This window comes from Helianthus annuus, chromosome 4 (assembly GCF_002127325.2).
Source record: "Helianthus annuus cultivar XRQ/B chromosome 4, HanXRQr2.0-SUNRISE, whole genome shotgun sequence".
NCBI classification, from domain to species: domain Eukaryota; kingdom Viridiplantae; phylum Streptophyta; class Magnoliopsida; order Asterales; family Asteraceae; genus Helianthus; species Helianthus annuus.
Genome location: NC_035436.2, coordinates 207,251,512 through 207,277,611, shown reverse-complemented (window position 1 = coordinate 207,277,611; position 26,100 = coordinate 207,251,512). Strand labels below are relative to the sequence as shown.

At 38.3% G+C, this 26,100-nt stretch overlaps 3 protein-coding genes across 3 annotated transcripts; all 3 read right to left on the bottom strand.

Annotated features, from left to right (window-relative positions):
- Positions 1-617: 617 nt before the first annotated feature.
- Positions 618-11,238, bottom strand: LOC110938238 (O-acyltransferase WSD1). The gene is made up of 6 exons (XM_022180695.2): positions 10,385-11,238; positions 2,735-2,807; positions 2,563-2,630; positions 1,469-1,684; positions 1,053-1,190; positions 618-972 (listed from the first exon to the last, which is right to left on the bottom strand). The coding sequence occupies exons 1-6, from the start codon at positions 11,108-11,110 to the stop codon at positions 826-828; spliced, it is 1,368 nt and encodes a 455-aa protein (XP_022036387.1). The 5' UTR covers positions 11,111-11,238; the 3' UTR covers positions 618-825.
- Positions 11,239-15,937: 4,699 nt separating this feature from the next.
- On the bottom strand, positions 15,938-16,631 carry LOC110938239 (40S ribosomal protein S16). The gene has a single exon (XM_022180696.2). It carries the CDS (start codon positions 16,553-16,555, stop codon positions 16,118-16,120), a length of 438 nt encoding a protein of 145 aa, XP_022036388.1. The 5' UTR covers positions 16,556-16,631; the 3' UTR covers positions 15,938-16,117.
- Positions 16,632-18,630: 1,999 nt separating this feature from the next.
- Positions 18,631-20,361, bottom strand: LOC110938240 (protein ALP1-like). Its single transcript, XM_022180697.2, has one exon. It carries the CDS (start codon positions 20,236-20,238, stop codon positions 18,901-18,903), a length of 1,338 nt encoding a protein of 445 aa, XP_022036389.1. The 5' UTR covers positions 20,239-20,361; the 3' UTR covers positions 18,631-18,900.
- Between the last annotated feature and the right edge of the window lie 5,739 nt (positions 20,362-26,100).

Genomic DNA, 26,100 nt, shown 5'->3' with positions numbered 1-26,100 from the left:
ATTATATAACAAATATAACACTATACATCTATCATAGACATGCTATCAGACAACCTATAGTGTTATATTTGTTATACAATGATATATAGTGTTACATAGTGTTATATGGTATTATATGGTGTTACATATTGTTATACGGTGTTTATATGGTGTTATATAGTATTATATATAGTGTTATAATACACTTCTTACACTTCTCACACTTTGAGCACTTTTTACACTATCCTTACCCTATATATATATATATATATATATATATATATATATATATATATATATATATATATATGATTTGGGCCCTGATCGCAGGCACCTCCTGCACCCTCTGATAGACGGCCTTGCATTTGAGCTAGTGTTATTAGTTAATTAAGTTGTTACTAAGGGGGTGTTTGGGATTCTTTTTTTACTTCTGACTTATCAAAAGTCCTTCTCAAAAGTGAGAAGTTAGAATTTCTAACTTCTCAATTTCTCCTTTTTGAAGCCAATTCAAGCTCTAAAAGTCCTTCTCAAGCAGATGTTTGGGATTCCTTTTAACCCTAAAAGTCCTTCTCATGGGATGTTTGGGATTCCTTTTAGCTTTCGAGAAGTTAATAAGTCAAAATGAGCTCCAAAATACGTTAATCCAAACACCGCCTAAGTCACTAGTATTATTTAAATTCGCAAACCAACATTATACAGGTTGACGATCCGTAAATGATAAGACACCCCCCATCCAAAATCAAACCTCGGATATTACACAAACTTTTTTGACAGGGATATAGCAAAGAATATTGGATCTTTCACAGTCGACTACTTTTTTTATATGGAAATTTGAAAAGAATTTGGTCATATTTGTAGTGAGGCTTCTTTCATTTCGAGTAGTGCATCTTCAAAACATTTAGCCAAATTTTCAGGGTCAGGAATGAGGTCTTTAGCTACTAGAATCTGCATATCAGCTTTTCCAGAATAACTCAGCATATGCATTGTAATTGCCTGCATCCAAATTCAATATAACCATAATTTCTCACAAATTCATTACTTATTTCTACTTAATAGGCTTTAGACATTCGTACGTGTGATAAAGCTGATGATGTTGTCCTCATATACGTAACCGGGATGCCTGCAATAGTGATATCTTCTCTTGGCCCCACTACATTCGAAATCGTGAAACTAGTGTTACATACTACCCTGTAATTAAGCATGCTCGCAACCTACAAATATAAGATTGTTAGCTAGAAAATGGAGGCCATTATTTTGAACCATTTACTTATAAATGACTCAAAATGAGTTGGTTATATTTCATCTATAACGAGTCAAACAGATAAATTACTAGTGAAACAGATAAAAAAAACTAGTCAAAATGTTGTTCATAGTGTAATTTTTATGCATTTAATTTGATATATACAAAAAAAATATATTGTTATTATAGTTTTAAAAAACACAATTTTTAATGATATTATATGATAGTTAAAAAATAAAAAATGGTCACCTTTGCTCCAAAAAACTTCATAACAAAGTGTCCTATCTGGTGTGATAGAACAGCCTCCAAAGAGAGCTTCTTCCTATCAAGCATGGTTTTGGCTCTCTTCAAATATTGAAGTGGATCTGATCCATTTCTATGGTAGTAAACTGGTAGCAGGATGATACCAATTTTATTTCCCCACCCTGTCCCTGCTGCATTTTTCTTCATTAATTCTTTTATATCCTGCCAAAATTACAAATTATCTTAGAGAGTTAATTGCCTGGATGGCCCCTGTGGTTTCACATTTTTTCACGTTTAGTCCCTAACTTTTGAAAATAGCAGGTATGCTCCCTATGGTTTGTTATTTTGTTACTCGGATAGTCCCTTGAGTAGATGTCAGTGGACTATCCGAGTAACAAAATGACAAACCATAGGGAGCATACCTGCTATTTCCAAACTAACTGACATCTACTCAGGGGACTATCCGAGTAACAAAATAACAAACCATAGGGAGCATACCTGCTGTTTTCAAAAGGTGGGGACTAAATGTGAAAAAAGTGAAACAACGGGGACTATCCGGGCAATTAACTCTTATCTTAGACATAAAAAAGTTGATTAAGATTCACCAAAAGTGCGATGACCTTTTATATGTTGTAACAAGCTTTGATTCTGTTACCGGACCAGTAAAAAGTCCGTTATTGGTCTAGTATGGTTGGATTCTACATCCGGATCGTTTCTTTCATTTAACGAAACAACATTTAGGTAAGTATCTGGGTTTGAATTACCAACCAAAAAGTTTCAGTTCAGTTCCCTTTGGAACATAACCGGTTATATATTGAAAGTTAAAACTAAAATTATTAAGTCGGCTCTAAGTGACATATTTGTTTTAGGGGACCGATACTATACTATATTATACTATACTATACGGTCAAGTTCGCAGTTTCAGCATTTCAAGTTTTTGGCCTCATATTGAGCATTACATACAATGACAAGAAAACATGAATTTGTCATAGTTTGGTTGTCTTGTTCTCAAAGTTTTTCTATGTTTCCTAACTGAACACGCTCATGGTATGACAAACCCTAGCTACCACTACGATGTTTGATGGTTTAAGATGTGTAACCTGGAGTCCGGGTGATGGTCTTAGATTAACCAAAGCGACACCGGTGATTCGAAGGCCTTCTTGAAGAGCTACAATACAAAAGACAAGTAATTAACTTTTTAAATTTGAATAACAAGCCAGAAATTTTATCTTGATTTATCACAATTTAATATAAGATGTAGAAAGAACGTACAATCTGGCGATCGCTTGCCCAAATATTTTGATAGTCCCAGTGATATTACGCCAAAAAGTACATCATTTATCGTCTGCATTCAATAATATGTTACGTTTATACGTTTTCAACTTCTGATATTTCAACATTTACATTTATCTAGTTGTGGTGTAACGAAAACTCTAGCACGAACTGCTAACAAGATTTCGGAAAATTACAAACCAAACCGGATCAGGCGTTTACCTTCATTATTTATCTATTCATATTTTGGAAAAATGCATTTAATACATGTCTATAATACTTATGAATTATTCTTTATCATTTTATAAACTTAGCACAAACTAATGATTATATCTTTATAAGCGGTTAAAACTGTCAAACCGGACCACATCGCCTGGTTTGACACAACCAAGCCGGACGGTTTATTTGCCGTCTTTCAAGACCACAGCCATGAGTTGCATCCAAAGTTGTATCAAACTAATCAGGCCAAATGCTAAACACATGATACACTGAAATTGGGCTTAAGCCCATTAGTCAACTCATCAGGGATAGACCAATTATTGACCTATCCACATGTTGTCCATTAAGGACGAATCACTCCTTTATGTAGGGGACTTCAGTGGCGGATCCAGGAGTGTTTTGGGGTTCCCAGGAACCTCCTCGATTTGAAAAAAAATAGTGGAAATTTTATGTGATTTAGAAAAAAAAATAGTGAGAATTAATGAAAATCTTGCAAAAGAAACCCGGTGAAAAAATCCTGGATCCGCCACTGGGGGACTTTACCCCACAATGGAAGAGTTTTCTCTCAATAGTATCATATACATACACAAAACACACCTATTTCTCTCTCATACATGCTAATGTTTAAATCTACAAACATATAACAACATACACACATTTAGATCCGTGAGCAAGATGTTGACTTAAGCGTAAACTTTAAACTCGGTCATTTTTTAACAAAATATTTGATGCTGACATCTTGAAGCTCTGTTTGAGACACGAAGAGCGGCTCCATAAGGTCACCGATCCCGCATTGTTATCAAGATCGAAACAGAGCTACACGAGATTTGGTAGCAACATGACTCAACCGAAATTCTTAGGAAAAAAATTAAAAACCATGATACTTAACATATCCTTGCATTTTACAATAAGAACAATTAATGTTTTTGAATTTTGACAACCTATCCTCAATTAATGTTTTTGAATTTTGACAACCTATCCTCAAGTCCAAACTTTAATTATTCGCGAATATCGGGTGGTATAACATACGTTGTCTTAATCGGGTCCGCGCTAGAGAGCCCCCTCGCACAATAGATCCCCAATTTAAACCCCTCAATGAGAAACCCCTATCACCAAGACTCGAACTTGAGGGGAAAACTCACCCAGGCCCACGATAAAGCCATGGGGTATGGGGCTTGGGTTGGGGGAAAACGCCCAAGCCACCACCCCGGGTGGGCTTGGGTTGGGGCGTGGCCCTTGGGGCTTGAGTTTCAAGCCGGGCGTGGGACGGGGAAGCAAGCTGACATGACGGGCTGTGAATGGTTATAAATATATATATATATATATATATATATATATATATAGGGGAAGGTTCATTTGAGAAGAAAATTTTATTGAGAAGAAAAAGAATAAAAGGGTACAATTGTAAAACATTAAATAGTTTTTTTCTCATCTCATTTATTATTATGTTTGACTAATTAATTATTCATTAATACTATAATCCTCCACACTAAATATTTTTGCCTACACACATCAAAAGTTATCCTACACATTTTGAAATTTATCATACACATATTGAAATTTATCCTACGCAACTCATAATTTATCCTACACGCCTCGTATTTATCCTACATTATAAATGAATTTTTATTTTTATTTTTTGTGAAAAATATATATCTTAAAAATAAGTTACAAATTTAATATAGTTAGTTATTAAAGATGAAACTACCAATTAATGATGTATGTAAATTTACTAATATACCCTTATAGTTACATTAAGTACAAATATTAAATGAAGTCTAATGAAGCATTCCTATTGGTTGAAATTTCTTCTTCTTTCTTCTTACAAAGAATTTCTTCTCATTTGAACCCTTCACTATATATATATATATATATATATATATATATATATATATATATATATATATATATATATATATATATATATATTTAAAAAAAAAAAGCTGAACCCAAGCCCCACCATACCCCCTTCAAAGTGGGTTGAAGACTTGAATTTTGAATTTCCACGTGTCAACTAATGTCCTAAGCCAAGCCCCACCATACCCTATGGTCTAAGTACCCGTGGGTAATGGTTGAAAGGTGGACCATGTAAACGCAAGTTGGGTATCCTACTATCATTCACGTACTCATTAATGAATGCCTTAAAGGGATTGATCACACCACCCGATTAGATGACATGACCCCATCCATTAATTTCACACTATTTGATGCACCTTGGGCTGATAAACATGAACACCCCTCTCTTTAAAAAAAAAAGAACCAATCAAGGTCTATTACCTACAGGCTATGTCAAAGCGTTTATCCATGTCTTCATAGCATAATGGTATTTTAGAGGTGCGATAAGCCTTATGGGTTTGATTCCTATAAAGATGGTTTTTCCATTATTTATTGGATTTCTCCTGAATTGGTGTATAGGCATTATGCCTAGTGGATATGAATATGATCTGGTGGTTCCGCTGGTGGCACGATGATACTCCAGTGGTCCGTCAGTGATCCAAGTTTGCCTTTCAAAAAAAAATATCAAAGCATTTAACAACGATAGCAGTTAAACTTTTATATACATTTGTATAAATGTAAGTCTCCAATTGGACATCTCTTGTGGTAAAATAGTGCTTTTATATACATCTGTATAAATGTAAGTCTCCAAATGGACATCCCTTGTGGTAAAATAGTGTGTTATGGTTAAAAGTTTAGATTATACGGAGTTGGAGGGCATGAAGAGGGGTATTAAACGTTATAATCACATCAGCAAGTGGGTGTAGTAAAAAAAGCACGGAGCAGGAAGGGCGTGAAAGTGGTGTTTTTATAAAAAAATAAAAATAAACAAGAACCAATCAAAACCAACCAAATTCGACCAACCAATTAAAAGCCGCCCCCTCACCACCCAAATGCCCCAACGCCGGTGAAATTTCACTTGGCTCCATCATCGCGCCGCCCTCCATGCCATACGCTGATACGTGGGCCGAGGTGCCCTGTGTGGAGAGGCTTCCATGCCAATATATCACGCCCACTCTAAGTGATCTTTTATTTTAGTTGTGGTTTATCTATCTTAGAAAATCCAATAATTGTTGTTTAATTTTTTTTTGTGTAAATGTAAAATAACTTTTATGAATTCTATGCATCTGTTTTCATGTATAATAATGTTATATTTCGAAAGTATAATACTTTACTCACCTTTTTTATATCTATTTTCATTTTTTTCTTCACATTTTTACTTTAAAGTAGATTAGGGTTTTCTATTCAGAAATGGATAGCGGTGCAGTTTGTTGCTCGTCTACCCGCTATCCTTATGTAATTTGCCCTGATGATTGAAATGAAATAATAATGAACTATAGTTAAAAAAAAAAAAACTTTAAAGTGTGTGTATATATTTATTTATTTGTGTATCAACTATTATATTTTTACATGTAAGCTTCCTTTTCTTGAATAAAAACAGGTCAATTTTATATATAGTAGAACGCTTGCAAAAGAATAAGGTAGACCGTAGACATATAGAGGTATACAATATAAACCTGTCGGCCATGTTCAATGCCCTGAATATATATGATACGAACCTACGGTCGACCCACTTCTCATGGGCAGGTCCAGATGGGTATTTGACCCATTTAATTATTAGCAGGAATTAGTTTGGGGGGAACAATTCTAGGAGCAAGTAGTGGGCAGTTTTTTAGCAGTTAATTCCCTTCTTTTATTTTATGTTAAATAGGGCAGAATAGGGGTAGTTTTAGGAGGTCGATGTTTTATATAAAATTAGGGTTCTAAACCTTTGTTTCTGGAGATTAACCCATCTCGAATTGGGTCTTTTATCTTGTAATATTTCAGTTTTCAGCAATTAAATCTATCAATTACTTTTGTTTGAGTTATGGGTTCTACGAATGGTTCCATTGCCGGGAAATTCGAAGCTGGTGCAGACCCGGTACAGTTCCTGCGATCAGGTTGTGCTTGCTTCTCAATTAGCATCAATTGCAGCCAGCATAGACTCTATACGGAAGGATATCGCAGAGATCAGGATGGCTTGGATGGATGAAAATAACACCGAGGATGAACCTCAAGCTCCATTGGCAGATCTGGTCAAGGACGAGGAAACTGAGGATGTCCCCGTGGAATCGAAACACGGGACTACCGTCATCACGGCCGCCATAACTACCAACTCTACCACCGCCAAAGCAATCACCTTCCATCACCCGTTTTCATCAGTGGATTATTGTGGGTACAACCCGAGAAACACCGTGTTTGATGATGCTGTTAAAGGGTTACAACAAGTTAGAGAAAAAAGGATTCCAGAGCTGGAAGAAGAAACAGAACAGTATAACAATAGACAAAAGAGGGGACAAAACAGAGGATCCAATGTTCATCAAGAGGAGGTTTTAGCTGTTGATGTTGCTGATGATGTACTGGTGAGGTCTGAAACTAAAATGTGGATGCATCAATTTGAGAAGGAATCAACAGAGCATCACAGAGAGATTATGTATGTTGATGTAAATGAGAAGGATGGTTTGCCACTACATGAGAAGGGACATATGGATGTATCATCGTCATCAAAAGCTACGAATCTTAAAAAACAGAAAACAATGGATAATTGGAAGGAATTTCATGTTAGGAATAAAGATGTACAAGCCGACTTGGAATGCAGGGACTTAGCAGGCCAATTCCCTTCCTCTCGACTTGAGGTCAAGTCGTTTGTCTGGGCGGGATGTATTGATACGAACCTACGGTCGACCCACTTCTCATGGGCAGGTCCAGATGGGTATTTGACCCATTTAATTATTAGCAGGAATTAGTTTGGGGAGAACAGTTCTGGGAGCAAGTAATGGGCAGTTTTTTAGCAGTTAATTCCCTTCTTTTATTTTATGTTAAATAGGGCAGAATAGGGGTAGTTTTAGGAGGTTGATGTTTTATATAAAATTAGGGTTCTAAACCTTTGTTTCGGGAGATTAACCCATCTCGAATTGGGTCTTTTATCTTGTAATATTTCAGTTTTCAGCAATTAAATCTATCAGTTACTTTTGTTTGAGTTATGGGTTCTATCAATATACTAAAAATAGTTACTTTCATGATTTCATCTGTTTTTTTAAGAATAACACTACAAACTCATCACACTACTCTTAAATTACTTTGGGTATTCTTCAAAAAAAAAAAAAAAAAAAAAAAACCAGCGTTGCCCCTTACTACTGGACTATAACCCAAGTGGCCATAATTTCATCTCTAAAAACACATTATATTACACCTATAATAAGATAATGGTTTAACGTTATCAATAAAAGTAAATAAAATAGCTAGTAATTAGGAGCTAATTATATATATACCTTTTTTTGAAAGGCTATGTTTCTTTTTTAAGACTTCAGCCTAAGAGAGCTTTGTTTTAAGGGTGAACGTGGCACCATGCGGGGAGGCATGCGGTGACCCAAGTCTCCTAGAGGGAACACCGCCGTCATCAACGAGGGGAGTCAATTAGGTGAATGGAATCGGTGAGAGGTTACCGAATGAAGGAGGGAGGGAGATGGTGGGCCACCCTTTTTTCAACCAATCATAACATTTCTTTTTTTTTTCTTTTTGAATAAAAAAACAAGTCCCCTAAGGGCAGTGGGGGTGGAAGCTTTTATTCCCGAGATAAAGCAATGTTCAACGTGTGGAGAATACATTTGACCACCGCCACCAAAATGATAACGCGTGATGATGTTTAAGCCGTGATAAAATTCACGCGTTATGGAGTATTGAGTGATAAATGGATGTGAGGGGGTGTGAGGGTTTATTGTTGGGTGTTGTGAGTGATGACCATTGCTACTAAAAAGGTTGTGAGTGATGAAATAATGATTGGTGACATTGTGTAATTTGATTGGATGTTGTGAGTGATGGAATTTTTGCAAGTGATGACCACCCCCTCCCCCCTAAGAGGGGAGTGCCGCCATCAAATTGAGGGTGTGAGGGGAGTTAAGAGGAGAGTTGACGTGGCGCATGCTAATTTGCCGAGCGTAAGAGATGGGACTCTCCTAAGAGGGGAGTGCCCCGTTAACCCTAAGGTAGCGTTCGTTTCATGGAATGGAATGGAATGGAATTAGGAAGTTTTTCTTTGTAAAATTGATCTTGGTTGGGGGAGGGAGGAATTTGAAATCCCATGAATTTCTTTAATCAATGAAATTTGTGACTATTTCAACATTCCTTAGAAATCCTTCACTCTAATGAAGGAATGGAATGGAATGTTGAAATAGTCACAAATTTCATTGATTAAAGAAATTCATGGGATTTCAAATTCCTCCCTCCCCCAACCAAGATCAATTTTACAAAGAAAAACTTCCTAATTCCATTCCATTCCATTCCATGAAACGAACGCTACCTAAGTATTTTAACCCTCAAAGGCTTCTAGTTATATATAACTATGAAAAATACAAATATATTTTTGTAGCTGAAAAACGTGAAAAAAAAGTCCACCTATATGATCCGAAATGAAATTCACGATAAAGATGATTTTGTAGAATACACATCAAAAGGTTGGCCAAAAGTTATGTTCTCTCATATTTTGACAACTCACAAAATATTTTTGACTTTTATGGCCATAGGTACATTTTGTTCTTTATTATTATAAAGATATGATAATGTTTCTAGAGTTAACAAGATTTGTGATTTTCTTTATAATAATTAGGGGTGCAAGCGAGTCGAGCGGTTTGCAAGCTATTCGAGATCGGCTCGAGAAAAAGTCCGAAACGAGCCGAGCCTTATCGAGCACAAGCCGAGCTTGAGCCTAAAATAAAGCTCGTTTGTTTATCGAGTCCGAGCTCGAGCCTCACATGTGAAGCTCGTTAGGCTCGTCGAGCTTATCAAGCCTTACTGTAAACGAGTCGAGCCGAGCTTATTTAAACTTGTTTACCAAGCCACATCAACTAAACTCACCATATTCTCTCCATGCGCGTGACTAGACTCACGTCCCATCCACCCCCATTTTTTTACATACCGATGCCATGATGGCTTACTTAGATTCATGGGCGGACCTAGGTGAAGCCCAGGGTGGGCGGGCGCATCCCTTGAAAAAAAAATTAGTGTATTTTTTAGGCAAAAAACCCGACCGCACCCTCTGAAAATATGCTTGAACCACTCATCCGCACCCCCAGCAAATAATTTCTGGACCCGCCACTGCTTAGATTCGGGCATGAAAGTTGTTTCATGCCCGAATCTAAGCAGTAGAAATAAAAATTTTCACTAGTTAAACTCGCAATTCAATAGTTTTGATTTTTAAAATCCAATTTGGGGAAATGATCAATTCCAATAAAACCGTAGTTGCTAAATTATATCCGTATCCAAAATCCAAAAATAACATGCGTTGTGGTGTTTAGTTGGCCAACCAATATGACGATTTTTCAGGACACCACAACACACTCCCAACGCATGCTTAACAAAACTTAACGGAAACCGTAACAGATATTTAAAAAAACTTACCGCGTCACTAACGGCGTTCTTCACCGTCTTCATATCCTCCACCCTAAACCTCGCCGTAACAAGCTTTCTCGGCCACATCTCCACCCCTTCGCCGCCTCTGACCACCGTCTTCCCGTCGTTGACCCACACTCCCCTCATTATAAACTCAATCACATATATCAAACTAAAGCAAATCATCTTCAACACCTTTATAAACTCCCCTAGGGTTTCGTTTTCATTCCGTTTTCGTTTCGAGGAAACTAACGGTTCGATCGCAGGCGTTTGATCCGGATCATCTAATTTCCTCGTTAGCGTTAACATCAACGACATGAGCGAAATTCCGTCACCGAGCGCGTGGTGAATACGCAACACCACACACTTATGCGCCGGTAACAGATGAATCTCCCACAGCGGTTTATCATAACTCAACGGCGATGAAACCGTGAGATCCGCAACGTAATCGTTGATCGCTGCTTCATCGGAAACAGCTTCTCCGATGGGATCTGGACGGAGGATGATGTGACGATCGATGTTGAGTTCGGTTTTCCGCCAGTACTCGCGGCCGTTGTTGTCTGTGACCAAAAGGCTGGAAAACCTAGGGTGCTGGATCATGAGAGAGTTGGAGACGACGTGTTTAGCGGCATCCAAACTGAGCGGTTGTTCGAGGCCTAGAGTGCAGTTGATGATCTGGTGAGTCGCCGGTTGTACGAATAACCGCCCAGCCGGTGATAATGGTTCGTCGTTCATTATTTCGGTTGGGGTGGTTGGTTTGTTTGTACGGTTTAAGTTTGTTTCTTCTTAAAATATTATAGGTTTTAAAGTAGAAAAAGTACATGTAGGGCTACAAAATCAACCAAACGGAATAGTGAATAAACCGTGATTGAAAGTTCGTTTATGTTCGTTTCTTTACAAAGAACACGAATAAGAAATTTCGTTCTTTTAGTTAAATGAATAAATATGAACAAAGATCGCGTTTGTTCATTTATATTCGTGAATGTTCGGTAATATGTTAATTTGTGTTCCATATTTAGTTAGTGTTTGTAATTTTTATATTTTATTTAAAATCTTTGAAATTGCGACAAATAAAATGTTTAATTAGTATCATTTGTGCTCATTAGTTTAACAAACGAACACGAACATAAATCTTGTTCCGTAAATGTTCATTAACAGTTTGTGAACATAAAATCTTGTCTGTGTTCGTTCGATTCGTTAACAGCCCTACTTATGTGTATTTTTGTTTTGAAAACTAAAACAGAAATTGGTTGTGTTTTATGTTCTTATGAATTGTGAGGGTTATTTTCATTGATTTGTTTACTTGATGGCCTTAAAAACATCCATCAAAGTTTTTTTATTTAATGGGCTTTCAAAAACAATAAATCTACATTGAAAAATAATAATTTATAAACTTAAAATTATTAATATTATGAATGACTAGTATGAGCCGATGATTGAACAAGTAGGAGTGATGTTGTCGATATGTTACAATGGGTGCTAAATTGCTAATAAGTAATAACCCAGACACATGGGTCAGGCGTTTTTAGTAAACTAGAGTATTGCTTTCTTCATTAATCGCTAAAAATCAGTCAAAACAAGTGCAAAGCTATAGACTTAGAACGGGTATAAAACCACCTATATTGCCTCCGTTTATGATGTCAGCTACCATTTTAGTGGGTGAGTTTTGGTATACCTCTAAAAGGTCACCAGGGCCGGATTTGGGCCTGTGCAAGAGGTGTCATGGCACAGGGCCCAAAATATTTAGAGGCCCAAAATCATATAAAAGTTAATATATATTTAATATATAAATATGCTGTAGGAAGGTTATGCATATTGGTGTGTTGGCTCAGTGGATGCAGCAAATGGTTTTAAAGCTGGAATTCCAGGTTCGAATCCTATTGTTTTTTTCACTTTTTGTTTTTCATTTTGATTTTTCACATCTATATTTGGGCCTCCACAAATTGCAAGTTCATTTATTTTTTCTTCTCATTTAATCATTTATGTAACAAACTTTACATGTTTTCTTGTAGGTTTTTTATTTTTCGATTAACCATTTACAAAATAAACTTAAAAGAACTCAGTATCTAGTTCTATTTTTTTTATGGGTATGTTTCATATATTCAGTTCTTTTTGCTACGCTACTCATATTTTGTTTATTTTATAACAAACATAGTCGTATTGTGGTTTTATAATATATGATTGATGAGTTTATATTATAGGGAGGGGCCCAATTTTTTTTGTTTCGCACGGGGCCCAAAAGTATTTTATCATTCTCGGGGACGGCCCTGAAGGTCACGTAAGACAAGGTCTTAACATTGCATAAGAGGAAAGTAGGATTTTCAGTGGCCTACCCGAACCACAGACCCTTACAAGTTACAACTGATATATAGGTTTGGATGATTGTTGGATACATTTCCATTTGCCGTTAAAAAAGAAAAAAAAAAGATAAAATTGTAATAATTAATGTGATGCATGATGTTCAACTTCCTTCACCTTCTATTGATTTCGAGCTTTTCTTTCGAGTGACAAAGCCACGTGTTTCACGTTATTCACAACGCTTATCTATAGGCCATAGATACATCCCCTACAAAATATTATCCCAATTAAAGAAGACATCCGCATCTAAGACTTTTTATTCGCGTATTTTGGCTAGAAATTCGTGTATGACTCAAACGCCAAGACTATGGGGTGTGAGGCGTCGATTGGGCGGCGGTTTGGATTTAACGCTGGCTACACTACACTGGCTAAGCGTTGGGCATGACGTTGCCCGCTTGGCGTGCGGATTCTCAGTAGGCGTCCACTTCTCGATCGTTCGACACGTCAAGCCATGCTTGTGACAATGCAAGTTCTTCGGTAGGCGTCCACTTCTCGATAGTTTTAGGAGCACGTTCTTCCTTCTCACCCTTCTAACAGTGCCTTCTAGATCGTCCACCTTTTGAGTCAAAAAGCATGGGGACCACCAAAACTAGCCGTTTGGCGCTTGTTACTGGGCTGGCAGAGCATCGATGGTGCCCCCTTTTGGCACCCAGGGGATGGGTAGGGGCACTTTGGGGCATTAATTTTGCTGATTTGGCAAGGGGCGGTATACCACACCCCTTGGCCTTAGTAACATAAGCTTTGTTGATGTTTACTATGTCCCTACACTTAGGCCATGTTTGAATGAGTTTATTTTACCTCCTTGTAACTTATTGACTTCTTGAAAAGAGAGTTTTTGTTGCAAGGAATAATAAGATAGAGGTTGGTTTAAATGTGTATCCGCCAGGTGAAAATAGAGTTTATTAGAACAGAAGTAGGGATGACCTCAGTATCAGTACCAAAAATCACCAATATGGGTAGCTATACAAATGTTCGGTATGGTACAGGGACGGTCCCGGTACTTGGGAGCGTTTTGTGCTATTAAAAACCAGACAAATTGCACAACAAAGGGTATGTAAATCAATGTTTATACTGTAAACGAAAGTGTACTTTAGCAGAATAACTTTTGACACCAATTAAACGATTAAAAAATTTGCAATCTATGATGATACAAGTACTTAAAAGAACTGGAAGCTTCAAAACAGCGTGCACTGATTGTTTCACTGGTAATCAATATCAAACTGTGATCCCCAAGTAATTCATTATATTCTATTTATTGATTACTATATAGATGTAAAGCACACCTGTAAGTATTTGCATGAGAAACCAAAAGCTTTGGAGCGTCTCAAAAACTTCAAGGAAAAGGTGGATAAAATCAGAATAGTCCATCAGATGTCCAAGAACATATAAAGCTAGCGAGTTTACTTTCATTCGACAATAAAATGTGAAAAAAAAAAAAAAAAAAAACAGGATTAATACACCTCTCGCCAGAATGGGGTTATAAAGAACATGCTGCAGGGCATGCTAACCGTTAAAATAAGTTCCCTTTCCAGGTCATTAAATCACCAACTCAACTAGCTTCCTCTTGGTTTTAAAAAGCGAGAGGCGCACAAAGGCGACGGGGTCTAAAACAGAGGCGCGAAGCGCAAAACCGGCAGGTTTTTCACAATGACGGAGCTTAGTGTAAAGTGGGGGGTGCACCCGCCCCCTGAATGTTTCGGTTAGAAGTGTAAAATTTCCTATTTTTCGTCCGAAAATTTTAAAATTATAAAGGATTGTCCCCCAATTATTTTGCCTAAATATTTATAAAATATATAAATTGGGTCACATGACTTTCCACTCCCTCGGAACTTTTGGTCAAGCTCCGCCACTGGTTTTTCATACCCAAGGCGCAAAGGGATTATATAACTTTTTATATATAGCCATAGGATTTTAGCATCCCTTATTTATAATATAGCTATAAAAAAGGTTTATATATGATTTTACGTAAAAGTACAAGCCAAAAATCATATTGTACAGCCGTTTGATGCTTAGTAACAGTATAAAAACCATAGTCACATAAATCGCTGGATATCCACGATCTACGATCCGGATCGTCCGTACCGATTTGCGGTACGAATGTGTTCCGGGAAAGCTACAAATCGCGGATTCGGCATTAAAATTAGCGTTCCGAACAGCTAATCGATTCGATTCCTACCTGTTGATTTAGAGGAGACGAGCGGAAAGCAAGGAGAGCGGCAATTTCTGCCGCTTGCCGGAGACCAGGAAGTGCAGCGGCGCTTTACTGCGTTTAAGCCTTCTAGGGTTTAATTACCTTTTGGTGTTTTAACACTTAACCCCTTTATATTTTCCTAGTTAACACTTAATCTCTAAAACTTGTAAACTTTACATAAAAAGTGAAAAATTAGTTTGTGTTTTATAACATAACTCTCTCTATTTTCACTAGTTTACATTTTCTCCTTAAACTTATAAATCTATAAAAATAGAACAAAGTTTAACCGGTACATCGTACCACATTATATGGTACATCGTACCAGAGCGATCCGAAATGAGCCCCCCCCCTCGAACCGGATTTTAGGGATCTAGCGAATTGCGATCCCATTTCACGTTCCCGTACCGGAACGAACCGTGAACCATGTGACTATGATAAAAACACCCTATGTACATGAGGGGCGCGCCTCCGGCCGGAAAAACCTTCAAAATTTGCGCATTTGGGGCTTTTTGTAAAAAGCACACCTCGGGCTACCTAGAGCGCCAAGGCTTGCGCCTCGCGCATAGGCACGGCTTTTTAAACCCAGAGTATCCTACACTAGATGACGCCACTAACAAACAGCAACAATGATATGTTGAAACACATAATGCCATCACTGTTGAGATCTAAGATAGCATACCAAATTGTTCTAACTAAACCAAATGTAGAGTTAATCCAATGCAAGTCCAACAGTCCAGGTACAGTTCAGGCACGTTTTCAAAACCATGATCTCAACCAAACCTTATGTTCGAGCTAAAGCTCCATGGAATCATACTTTTCAGGTATGCTAGAAACGAGTATCCTTATATACTTTGAAAGCAAGCACCTATCCACACTTCCTAAATCACTAAGTCTATTAAAAACAATAGATATATCAACTAAAAACACAATCAGCTATACTAACACCTATAATTGTATGCACATAACATGTGAACGGAAGTAAGAAAAGCAAATCCCTAATTAATGCAACATTATTAAACATAACCAACTTTAAACTACCAGAACTCATATGAAACCAAAATATGTCTCCATAGAGAACCAAAACAACATTCAACCAAAATTAAACATCATAATCAAGTCGCAACTTACTCTTTCAAACGCAACAAAAGAAAATAAAAAACAGTTCAACGAAGAACAATAAGAATACTCTGTGTTTAACGGTAGGACTTCTGGAACCTAGCACGAGCACCACGACCTCCAAACTTCTTCGGCTCGCACCTTCTCGGATCAGCAACAAGCAGAGTCCGATCATACCTCACCAAAATATCCTTAATCTCCTTCTTCTGTTCTTCATCAACAAACTTCTGGTAGTACGCAACAAGCGCTTTGGAGATACTCTGACGGATGGCGTAGATCTGAGAGGTGTGACCTCCGCCTTTAACGCGGATCCTCATGTCGACGCCGGCGAACTTGTGGCGACCGAGAAGAAGGATCGGTTCGAAGGCTTTGTAGCGGAGGATCTCCGGCTGAACGAGCTCGATCGGAACGCCGTTGATCTTGATGAGGCCGCGGCCGGCCTTGCAGTGTGTCACCGCCACCGCCGTCTTCTTCCGGCCGAAGCATTGCACGGAGTTTGGTGGAGCTGCCGCCATGCTGTTGAAACCCTAGCTTTTGAGAGTGATTGAAGAAATGAGAGGAATGGCGGTTAGGGTTTGTGAGGAGTTTGAAACTTAAAGCTGGGCGTTTGCTTTTAGGTTTGGGTTAATGGGCTTTTTTATTGAGTTTTAAACCAAAGCCCATTACGAATTAACTGGGCTGGCCGCTATAACCCGTTTATTAACTTCACATTACACATGCCACTTTATCAAAGAGTATAGGCTAGGCCTAGAAACAAACAAACACATACATTTTGTTTGGTATTAAAATAAAAGAAACTGATAAAAAAGAAAGTTAAAGTTATATTGTCGTTGCAACTTATACAATATATAGAAAGTTATACAACCTTTATGGAAGTAATTTAAATTAATTTAATATTTTTTTTAAGAAAATACTACAATATCATTCCACATGAAAAAGGACAATTACAAAGCAATGGCAGGTAGTCGGGCAACAAGTTGCGCCGCCACCCCCTTTTGAATAGAAAAACCAATTCTACTAAATACAAAGTTTGAAACCTTTAGCGACGAAGAATTACTATTAACGACTTTTTAAACCCGATTCAAAAGTCGCACAGCGTCAGGAGCGAGACCACCAAAGGTATCAAACGCAAACGGGACGAACACATGTTGATTCTCCTAGCAGGCTTTCTCATGTTTTGCCACTTTGCTTGCCTCTGCCTTGAGCACCGCTTGCCCTACGACAAAGCCCTTGTCATTGAGCCCGACAAGGGGGGGGACTCCAGTTAGATCTACACAAGCGTGTTTCCCCCTTCCCATCCAAACACAAGGATGTCCGCCGGGCGTAAAGTGGACCTCCCCTCTAAGGGGTCAGTCAGGAAATTTACTAGAGCCTCCTTTTTGGCAGAGATCCCGGCCCGCTTAAGAACATCACATAACACATCTCTCACCCAATCATGCCGATATTTAAACCCCGGTAGCTCTTTACAGTGGATCGCGTGCTCGCCGAAAGAATCCAAATACGCTTTGCGTCATACCGGACATGGCTCGTCAACTGGAAACAAAGGAATCATCAGTCGGTATCTAAGGATAGCACGGTATTCCACAGCCGGCATGTGTTGCCCCAAGCCTTCAATAGGTGCGACAGACAGAAAATCCTGAGCATGTGGGGCACGTAGACATTCAAACACAGCTCTTTGCCAAGGGGATAAAACAAACTTCTCTTCAAACCTCTTGACAATTTCGCCATATAAGGCATTCGCCAGAATTTTCTAGGATTTAGGAGGGGCGGTGTCTTTAATGTAGAAACCGCCAATATCAAGGTCGGGAAGAGAACTATGCAAAAGGTCCAACGCACTCCTGTAATCGGAGTCTAAAACATCCCCACCACATTCTCGGAGTATGTGGTCTTGTAAACCACTAAGACCACCCGTAGTGGTAAGAGTTTGGGCGTGTTTTTCACCAATAATGTCATAAAACGCCCGCACACCGCCCTTGGGGAGTTTTTTGTCCAAAAAATGTGTCTGGCGTTTTTTTAAACACGCTCCTCCACTTTTGTTTATCCAATAAGAAGCTTCCAACTAATATTATTTGTTGTATATTTTTAAAAGATAATATTTGGGTAATTATTGTTGGACATTATATCACTACACCCATTTTTAATTTCAAGGCCCATAATGCCTCATATGTCACATATCAATTCATGCCCAAGGGAGAGGCATTAGTTTCAAGACCTACTACACATGGTCTAACAGATATAAAAATAAATAAAAAAGTGTTTTGAAATTATTATTTTATACTTATTTTTAGAGCACGTTGCAAGGTTATGAAAAAAGAAAAATACCAAGGCCCTAAATACGAGAAGATTTTCTGATATTAATCAAATCAAAACCCCAATTTTAGATAGTGAGCCCAAATTCATGTACCCATTTCAACATCCAAGTTTTAAAAACAGTTTCAAAAATCTCAGCAGAAACGGGAAACCTATCAGTTAACCAGCCCATACTCAAATCATCAGAATTTTCGGTTTCAGTTGGGGGCTCAAAACCAAACCAAACCAAACCAAACCAAACCGAACCACCCCCTTGTCCTCATAAATAAATGAATTTGCATTAAGATTATCCATACATTTTTAAGAGTCTCACTTTTACATTAACATTGATGGTTACTTTCACAACTCTACAAAGAAAAATCAATCCAAACCCAACCCCAATCATATGTAATCAATCAATCAATCCTTTTGTGTATCGTTTTATTGACTCGACTAAACAAACTAGATCAAATACCAAGCACCATACACCCGAAAACAATATCAAGTGACAAAACAAAATTAAAATACACCTATTTCAAGAATGTTAATCAAAAGCAAATTGACCTCATGGCTACTGGCATCTTCTTGCTCTTGTAGCCAATGCATTTCTAATTTCAAAACCTTTTTGCTCAAGTGACTCGTCTTTTAAACTAATATCAACACCAACATCATATTCGGGGCGCTGGTAAAGTCGTAAATAATCATCCGACTTATCAGATAAACACGAGTAATCCTCCCTCGTTAACAACGCGTTATGCAGAATCGAACACGCGCCAATGTAAGCCACCATTGTTTTAGTCTCTTCCCTAATTGGTTTACTCAAAACCCCCCATTTCTTCAAACTATCAACTGTTCTAAACACAGAAACCATCATTAAATCATGTGCAGAATTGAAGTTTTCTTCATATGAATTCAGTTTGCATGCGGGAGCCTCGTGCTGCACCGGGTCTTCCACTGGCTGATCAAATGGAACCATTAGCCAAGGAAGACAAGGGTACCCTTTGTCACCAATCAAGTATTGAGGTATAGATACACCGTTTATATCTATAGGCTGCGAGTTTAGCAAACTACCCGATTCGATATCGTTATACAGAGTGGATGATTTGAGTATAAGCTGATTACCCTTTTTGCCATTGAATCCTGCGACAACGCTGAGAATCTTCGATGACGAATCCGCTACAATTTGAACTGCTACGGGCTCCTGATCATCACCCGATCCGGGTTTCAAAACCATAAATCTCGTACAATGCAAAACCCCGCAGCAGTTAGGCAACCCGGTTAGGGATTCAAACGATTCCCTAACCGGGTCAAGCTCGTTCTGGGTCGGAAACCCGACCCAGAACCTGAAATTCGTACACAGCACCCGGCATAGCTGGGTGCCGCAGAATCTCGCCACGGGTTCCGACACTTTAAACCGCCGAGATATCTCAGGGTAGTCGGAACCCGTGGCGAGTCGGAACAGCCCGACTCCCAGCCGGGTTTCGACTGGGAGGTTTAGAGGTGAGTTGACCGGGTCCCTACACTCGAGCAACGGCTCGAGGAGGGACGACAGCCACTCGAACGTTGACAAACTCATGTTGAAACATAACTTAAACTCATCCGGGCTTCTTGGTATCGGCGAACCGGGTTCATCGGGTGGGTCGAGTTCTCCGGTTCGCCTCCGGAGTTTGGATGGGCCGGTTTCGGCTGCGGATGCTGAGTCGGATTCGGGTGATTGGCGTCGCTTACGCTTGTTGGCGAGGAGGGAGAGGGTGGCGGCGGTTTGTGAGATTGAGAGGAAGTGGATGATGAAAGGGTTAGCCGGAGAACGGTGGTCAGCGGCGGCCGGAGAGGGGATGACGAACAAGAGGAGGAGGAGGAGCTCCGACAAGAGGGAAGACAGTAGGGCCAACAGGGCCCTGTTATCCATTGTTGTTGTTGTTGTTGTTGTCAGAGGATGATTTTGTTGTCAGGGTTTTGAGGAAGATTTGGGGGGTGATGATTGGAGGGTTGAACTCAATGGAATCTTCAACACGAGGGGGTTGAGTCAGAGACAGACTATACCATAAATAAATATTTAATATTTAATATTTAATATCAAAACTTATAAAGTAGTTTTATTAAGTGGTCTTGCTTTCTTTATATGTTTTTTTTTCGTTTTTATTTATTTGAAGTTCTTGTGGTAGGTAAAATGAACTTAAGTCAGAGTTCAATCTTGATTTGCCATGTATAATGGTTCTTATATGTTGGTTCACCTAAAACTAGTTGATTTTTTGTAAGCTTAACATGTGTGTTAGCATTTATAATTGACTTGTGATTATATGATTGATGTATTTTCTTGATATTTATGTTAATATGAACTTACAAGGGTATACAATACATATAACTGATAAAATAATTTGAGTTGATCTATACATTCTATACATGTATATGTATATGAGGTTGTGATCTTTTAGTACACTTATAAATTATCAAATTTCACGTTTACCCATATAAGATACATTTGTGTTTCGATGTTGTTTAATATTTTGTGAGGGCGACATAGAACTAGCAATTGTTATTGTGGTATGTAAATGCCAAAGGAAAGGCCTAAACAAAAAGTCAGTTTATATGTCGTTTAGAAGAATGAGATTAAAGTCGCTATAAAGGAAACAATAGGGAAACCTAACCTACTCGACTTGAAGTCTCAAAGATTTAGCTTCAATGGCACAACCAACTCATGTAACCTAGGAAAGCAATTGTGGGGGGATGTGATGTGTTTGAAACAACATATGTTTTCATATGCTAAATTCCCCATATTTGTAGTTGTATTGTCATATATTCGCCTTGAATAGGTTAATTGTTTGTATTTTGATGATTTACAAGTCCCACGAGTGGAAATGAAGGATTCTAAGGGTAAAAACGAGCTAAAATAACAAAACCCTAGCAAGATAGTGAAAATGAACAGGGTACGACCCGTACTCACTTGGTACCTAGCCGCCAGCATAATGATGACCAAATCCTAATGGCGGCCCAATTAAAAAGGGTACGACTCATACTCACTTTTGGCGTACGACCCATACCCTGATCGAAACCCAAAAAACTCGCTATAAATAAATAGATGGTGATGACTGTAAACCCTAAATATAGAGGTTAGAAGAATGTGAAGGCGAAAATGGGGTTGTTTTAGTGTTGTTGATCGAGAACAAAGGCAAAAAAAAGTTAGGGATTTGAAGATCTAACATTCGGTTTGTCGTGGACACGCTACCAATCGGAATAATGTGTGTAACTAGTTGATCATGTGGTTGTATGAGTCATACAACATGAGTATGAGATGTGTATGGTATGGTGGTTATGCTCTAGCATGTTAGGATGAATGTATGTGCCTAAATGGGAAGTTAGCATGCTCGATAGTTGACTTTTCTGAAAAGTCAACAAATGAGGGAAACGATATGGTTAGATTTTCTAACATGATTTTAAGATTAGAAAAATAATGTGAGGCATGATAGATTATTATGTGTTAAACTTGATGATGTGAAGAATTGTGTGGTTTGGAATGGTACATTGTTAATCTATGCCTTATGATTGTTATAAATGACTAATGAAGGTCAATGTAAGGTATTAGTTGAATATGATTTGATATGTATGATCATCGTATACTGATAAGATTGAGAATGTGATGACATATAAGGATAGGCAACATGTCAAAATGACTCGAGCACGGGAGGCTAAAGGGTCAAGGGGAGGTAAGGAAACAAGCACGACTATGGACGCTTTAAGGAAGTATTTCCCGAAGTCACTTCTTACATTATAGATGAAGTTTGATGTTTGAATATAGGGAATCATGTAAGAATGTATAGGTAATGGTAAGTACCAGGGTAAGTATTGCTGTAGCGAGTCGTATGTAGTTGTCTATGTTAAAACTACACGGTAGAAGTAAATGGGTCAAAAACTAGAAAGTAAGATAAAAAAGTATAGGGGATTGTTTGTTTCAGCTCTTAATGGTTCAGACCTCTTACTGATTCAACACTTAACTTTGAAATTACAAGTGAACCCTCATATTATGTTCACGTTAACTTTGAAATATACAACTGAACCCTCTATTTATAACTGCAACCCTCATATGTATATTCCTTATTTACTTAATCAGAAAGGTTACTTCACATACACACACGTCCAACATGTATTTTATGAAGTGTAACCATGTAGATACTTATTCGTCACATAACTTATATGCGCTAAGTATCATACGTATACATGAACAATTTACAAGTTTTAAGTTTATTATTATCATATATTATAATTAATTTATCTACTTCACTCGTTTTGCTCTCGTAACCTTTAAAATATAATGTTTTGTAAGGTTATCAACATATTATTAGAACGAGCTCATTTTTCTCTACATTTTGATCCAAATTTCATTAAAAACAGAGTAGGTCCAGATACTATATAATTTATTCTTATAAATGAACAACATCTAAATACTCGTTTATATACCTCATATTTCTAATGACCATCTTACTCATCTTACTTGTTTAACCATATAAGTTCCATGCATAATTTTATTATTTTTTACACAATAGTCCTTTAATATAAGTCGTTTTACACAATCGCCCTTAGAGAGATGAAATGACAAGAATGCCCTTATGTGCAATGCACATGACCAAATTCAACCAAAAAAATAATTGAATTAAGCTCAAAAGGCATATCATACAAGATTTTGAAAGATAAAGTGCATAACTCATCAACTTTTGGGCCAATGACAAAACATGTGTGGAAAGGAAAATCGATCAGGGTTTGGGTTTATGAAGAAGAGGGTGAGTGGTTCCCAAATTTTGTGAAACGGGAGTCGGTAGTTTAGATGGAGCAAAAAGTCCAGCAAAGCAATTGCGAGCCGGAAATAGAATCAGAGTTTGCTCAAACGTCAGAGAAATTCGAATCGGCGCCATAGGGAGGTTCGGGCAACGAAGATGTCACACCCCAACCGATGGCGGAATCATCGGGGCATGGCACTGAGCGAAACAAACTGTTCAGAAGTTTCCATAACAACTATTTATATAATCCACTTAAAGATACGTCCCATACCGTATCCCGAATAAACAAATACATTACTATAGATAACATCCAAACAAGTAATTCTGTTCCGACAACTCAGATTTTAATAAAATGAATATTGTCCAAAATGCTTCTAGAGACTCGGTCTGCAAGATCTACAGACAACTATGCTCTAGACGCTTATTCCTAGCTCGCCTTCCTAGCAGGTAAGCATCCTAATTGTCTGTCACATACGTTAAAATAAAGGCAATACATACAATGTAAAGGTGAGCATACAAGTTTAATAATAGCATATAGAGTTCGAAATAGTTTACGCATAACCAGCACGTACACAGAGGAAAACGAAGCATGTTAATTATCGACATGGACCTATCAATACCAGTGACTGCGGGTTGACTGTCCGAGACAGTTCGCAATACATGATTACCACCGTAATCCATGCAAGTAATTGTCCTTAACAACCCCCGTGTGAACGGGTGCTGAGTCCAAACTGTAGTACTACGTCGTTAAGGCAGGTAGACAGTATTCCACGTGTAAACACAATCAACGAGCATTCATTATTCACGTAATACATGCAATTTGGTTAGCGTTCAAACAATTGAGTAGTGTGTTTGATAGTGGTTTTTGATAAGTAACATATGTAACACCAAAAAGTGCTAAAAGCAAAAAAGGATCGAGTATACTCACAGCGGTTGATTGATGGATTGAAGGGAGCGCTTGAGAGTAGGGTTAGCCTGAACAGTTCGATAGTATAACGATGAATACACGTAGAATGGAAACAAGTGTAAGTGGGTCGAACAGCCTGGTCGATCGAACGGCAGGTTCGATCGAGTGGGTTGTTCGTTCGGCGGGACAATCCGTTCGGACTGCCTGCTCGATCGGCCGGTAGGCTCGATCGGTTGGACTGTTCGAGTGGATTGTTTCTTCCTTTTGAGTAGGATGTGTTTGTGTATGATGGTTTAAACTTTTGAAGTTTTCGTTGTAGCATTTGAGAACACTGAAGTGTACTTACCTTTCAGGTCGATCGATCGAACGGTCTGTTCGATCGGTCGACTTAACCGATCGGTTAGGAACTTCAGCAGTAGTTCTCAGCAGGGTGTCACTCGATCGAGCAGCATATTCGATCGAACAGCCTGTTCGTTCTGATAGCATGTTCGATCGGGTGGCACTCCAATGCGTCGAACGAGTTGAAAATCGATTCGGTGTTGAAGCATAGTATCTCATGATCCGAAGAGTAATGTTTACCAATCGAATAACATGTTCGACCGGGCATCACTTCGTTCAATACCATACTTCATGAAGTTGTGAAATATGGGACCCTGTGCTAGCCGATCGGCTAGCCCGGTCGATCGACTGGCATGTCCGATCGGCTGGGCTGTTCATTCGAACAACCTAGCCGTTCGGTCAGCATTCTGACCTGGTCGGCCTTTCGTCTAACATTTGGCTGTTTTGATTATTTTGACATAATTTCGAGGTACTCTGACAACGAGTTGAACCATAGACGTGGGTTCTTACTTGCTTCACTGGTTCGGACAGGAATCACCCAAATCCGGCCGGTGAACTGTTCGGATCGGTAGCTTAACGTTTAACCCAGAGTCGGTGAACCTCGTAGATAGAATCCGAATCTTGAACTACATCACTGTTAGATGATTAGTGAGTTGTTTCAAGCTCCGTTTCTATCGGTTTTAAGGCATTGAGTGTAAAAGAGTTGAAAGAAAGTTGGAATTCCTCCTTTCAATCCTTCACATCGCGTAAATCTTTAGATCTTCGGTAGATCTTAGCTTGTTTATGTGGAAATCGGCTAGATCCGAGCCATTCATGGTGGATTGAAGCCAAAACATGGTGTTCTTGAAGAACACCATGATGACATCACCCAAGAATGCCTAGATCTTGGTGATTTCACGGTTAGAAATCAAAAATCGAAAGATAGAAAGGTGTAGGAGCATGTTTTGATTAAGAAAGTACAAGATTTAGGTTGGAAACTTATCGAAATCGGAAGGAATCTGAGGAAAGAAGAGTGGCACGAGCTGGTCGGTCAGAACTTTCCAAAAGTGGTAAAGAGTGACAATGACAGCCCTATTTATAGGCTCCAAAAGAGGAAAGGGCTGGCCGATCGGCCAGGCTTCCCCGATCGGACAGCCTGCTCGATAGGGGTGTTCAAAACCGGATATCCGAAAATTCGGATATCCGAATTTCGGATATCCGAAAATTTCGGATACCTAATTTTACTATCCGAATCCGTATCCGATTTTTCGGATATCCGAAATTCGGATACCCGAATTTTCGGATATCCATTCGGATAGCGAATCGGATATCCAAACTCAGAAAAAAAAAAGATTTTTGAATCAAAATTCTAACACAACCAGTTTTATAACATAACATTCAAAATCCAAGATATCAACAATAAAAAGGCAAATAAACACAATTCCAAACTAGCACCTGAAGAAAATAGAATCAAAAAATAATAAGCCCAAGTGTAGTAGTGTACAGCAGGTATGCAATATGTTTTTAAATTCAAATTTAAAATAAAATATTCATAAAAATGATAGAATAAATAAAACATCATCTCAAAATCCCAATGTCCTGTGAATAATGCCATAGTATGTTAAGAAGATATATTCATTATTTCATACAAAGCTGGTGTAATCAAACTAAGGCTGCTAAATAATGATTAAAGAGTATTGCAAAAGTCGATACAGAGGGTTCAATGTAACTCGTTGAAGCAGAAGATTATATGGAGCGATTATCAAAGGAACGA

Coding starts and splice junctions, on each gene's coding strand:
- LOC110938238 (XM_022180695.2), bottom strand. CDS start 11,110: ATGAACGACGAACCATTATCACCGGCTGGGCGGTTATTCGTACAACCG. Junction 2,631..2,734: donor GGGCAAGCGATCGCCAGATT/GTACGTTCTTTC, acceptor TTTGTATTGTAG/CTCTTCAAGAAGGCCTTCGA. Junction 973..1,052: donor CATCATCAGCTTTATCACAC/GTACGAATGTCT, acceptor ATTTGGATGCAG/GCAATTACAATGCATATGCT.
- LOC110938240 (XM_022180697.2), bottom strand. CDS start 20,238: ATGGATAACAGGGCCCTGTTGGCCCTACTGTCTTCCCTCTTGTCGGAG.
- LOC110938239 (XM_022180696.2), bottom strand. CDS start 16,555: ATGGCGGCAGCTCCACCAAACTCCGTGCAATGCTTCGGCCGGAAGAAG.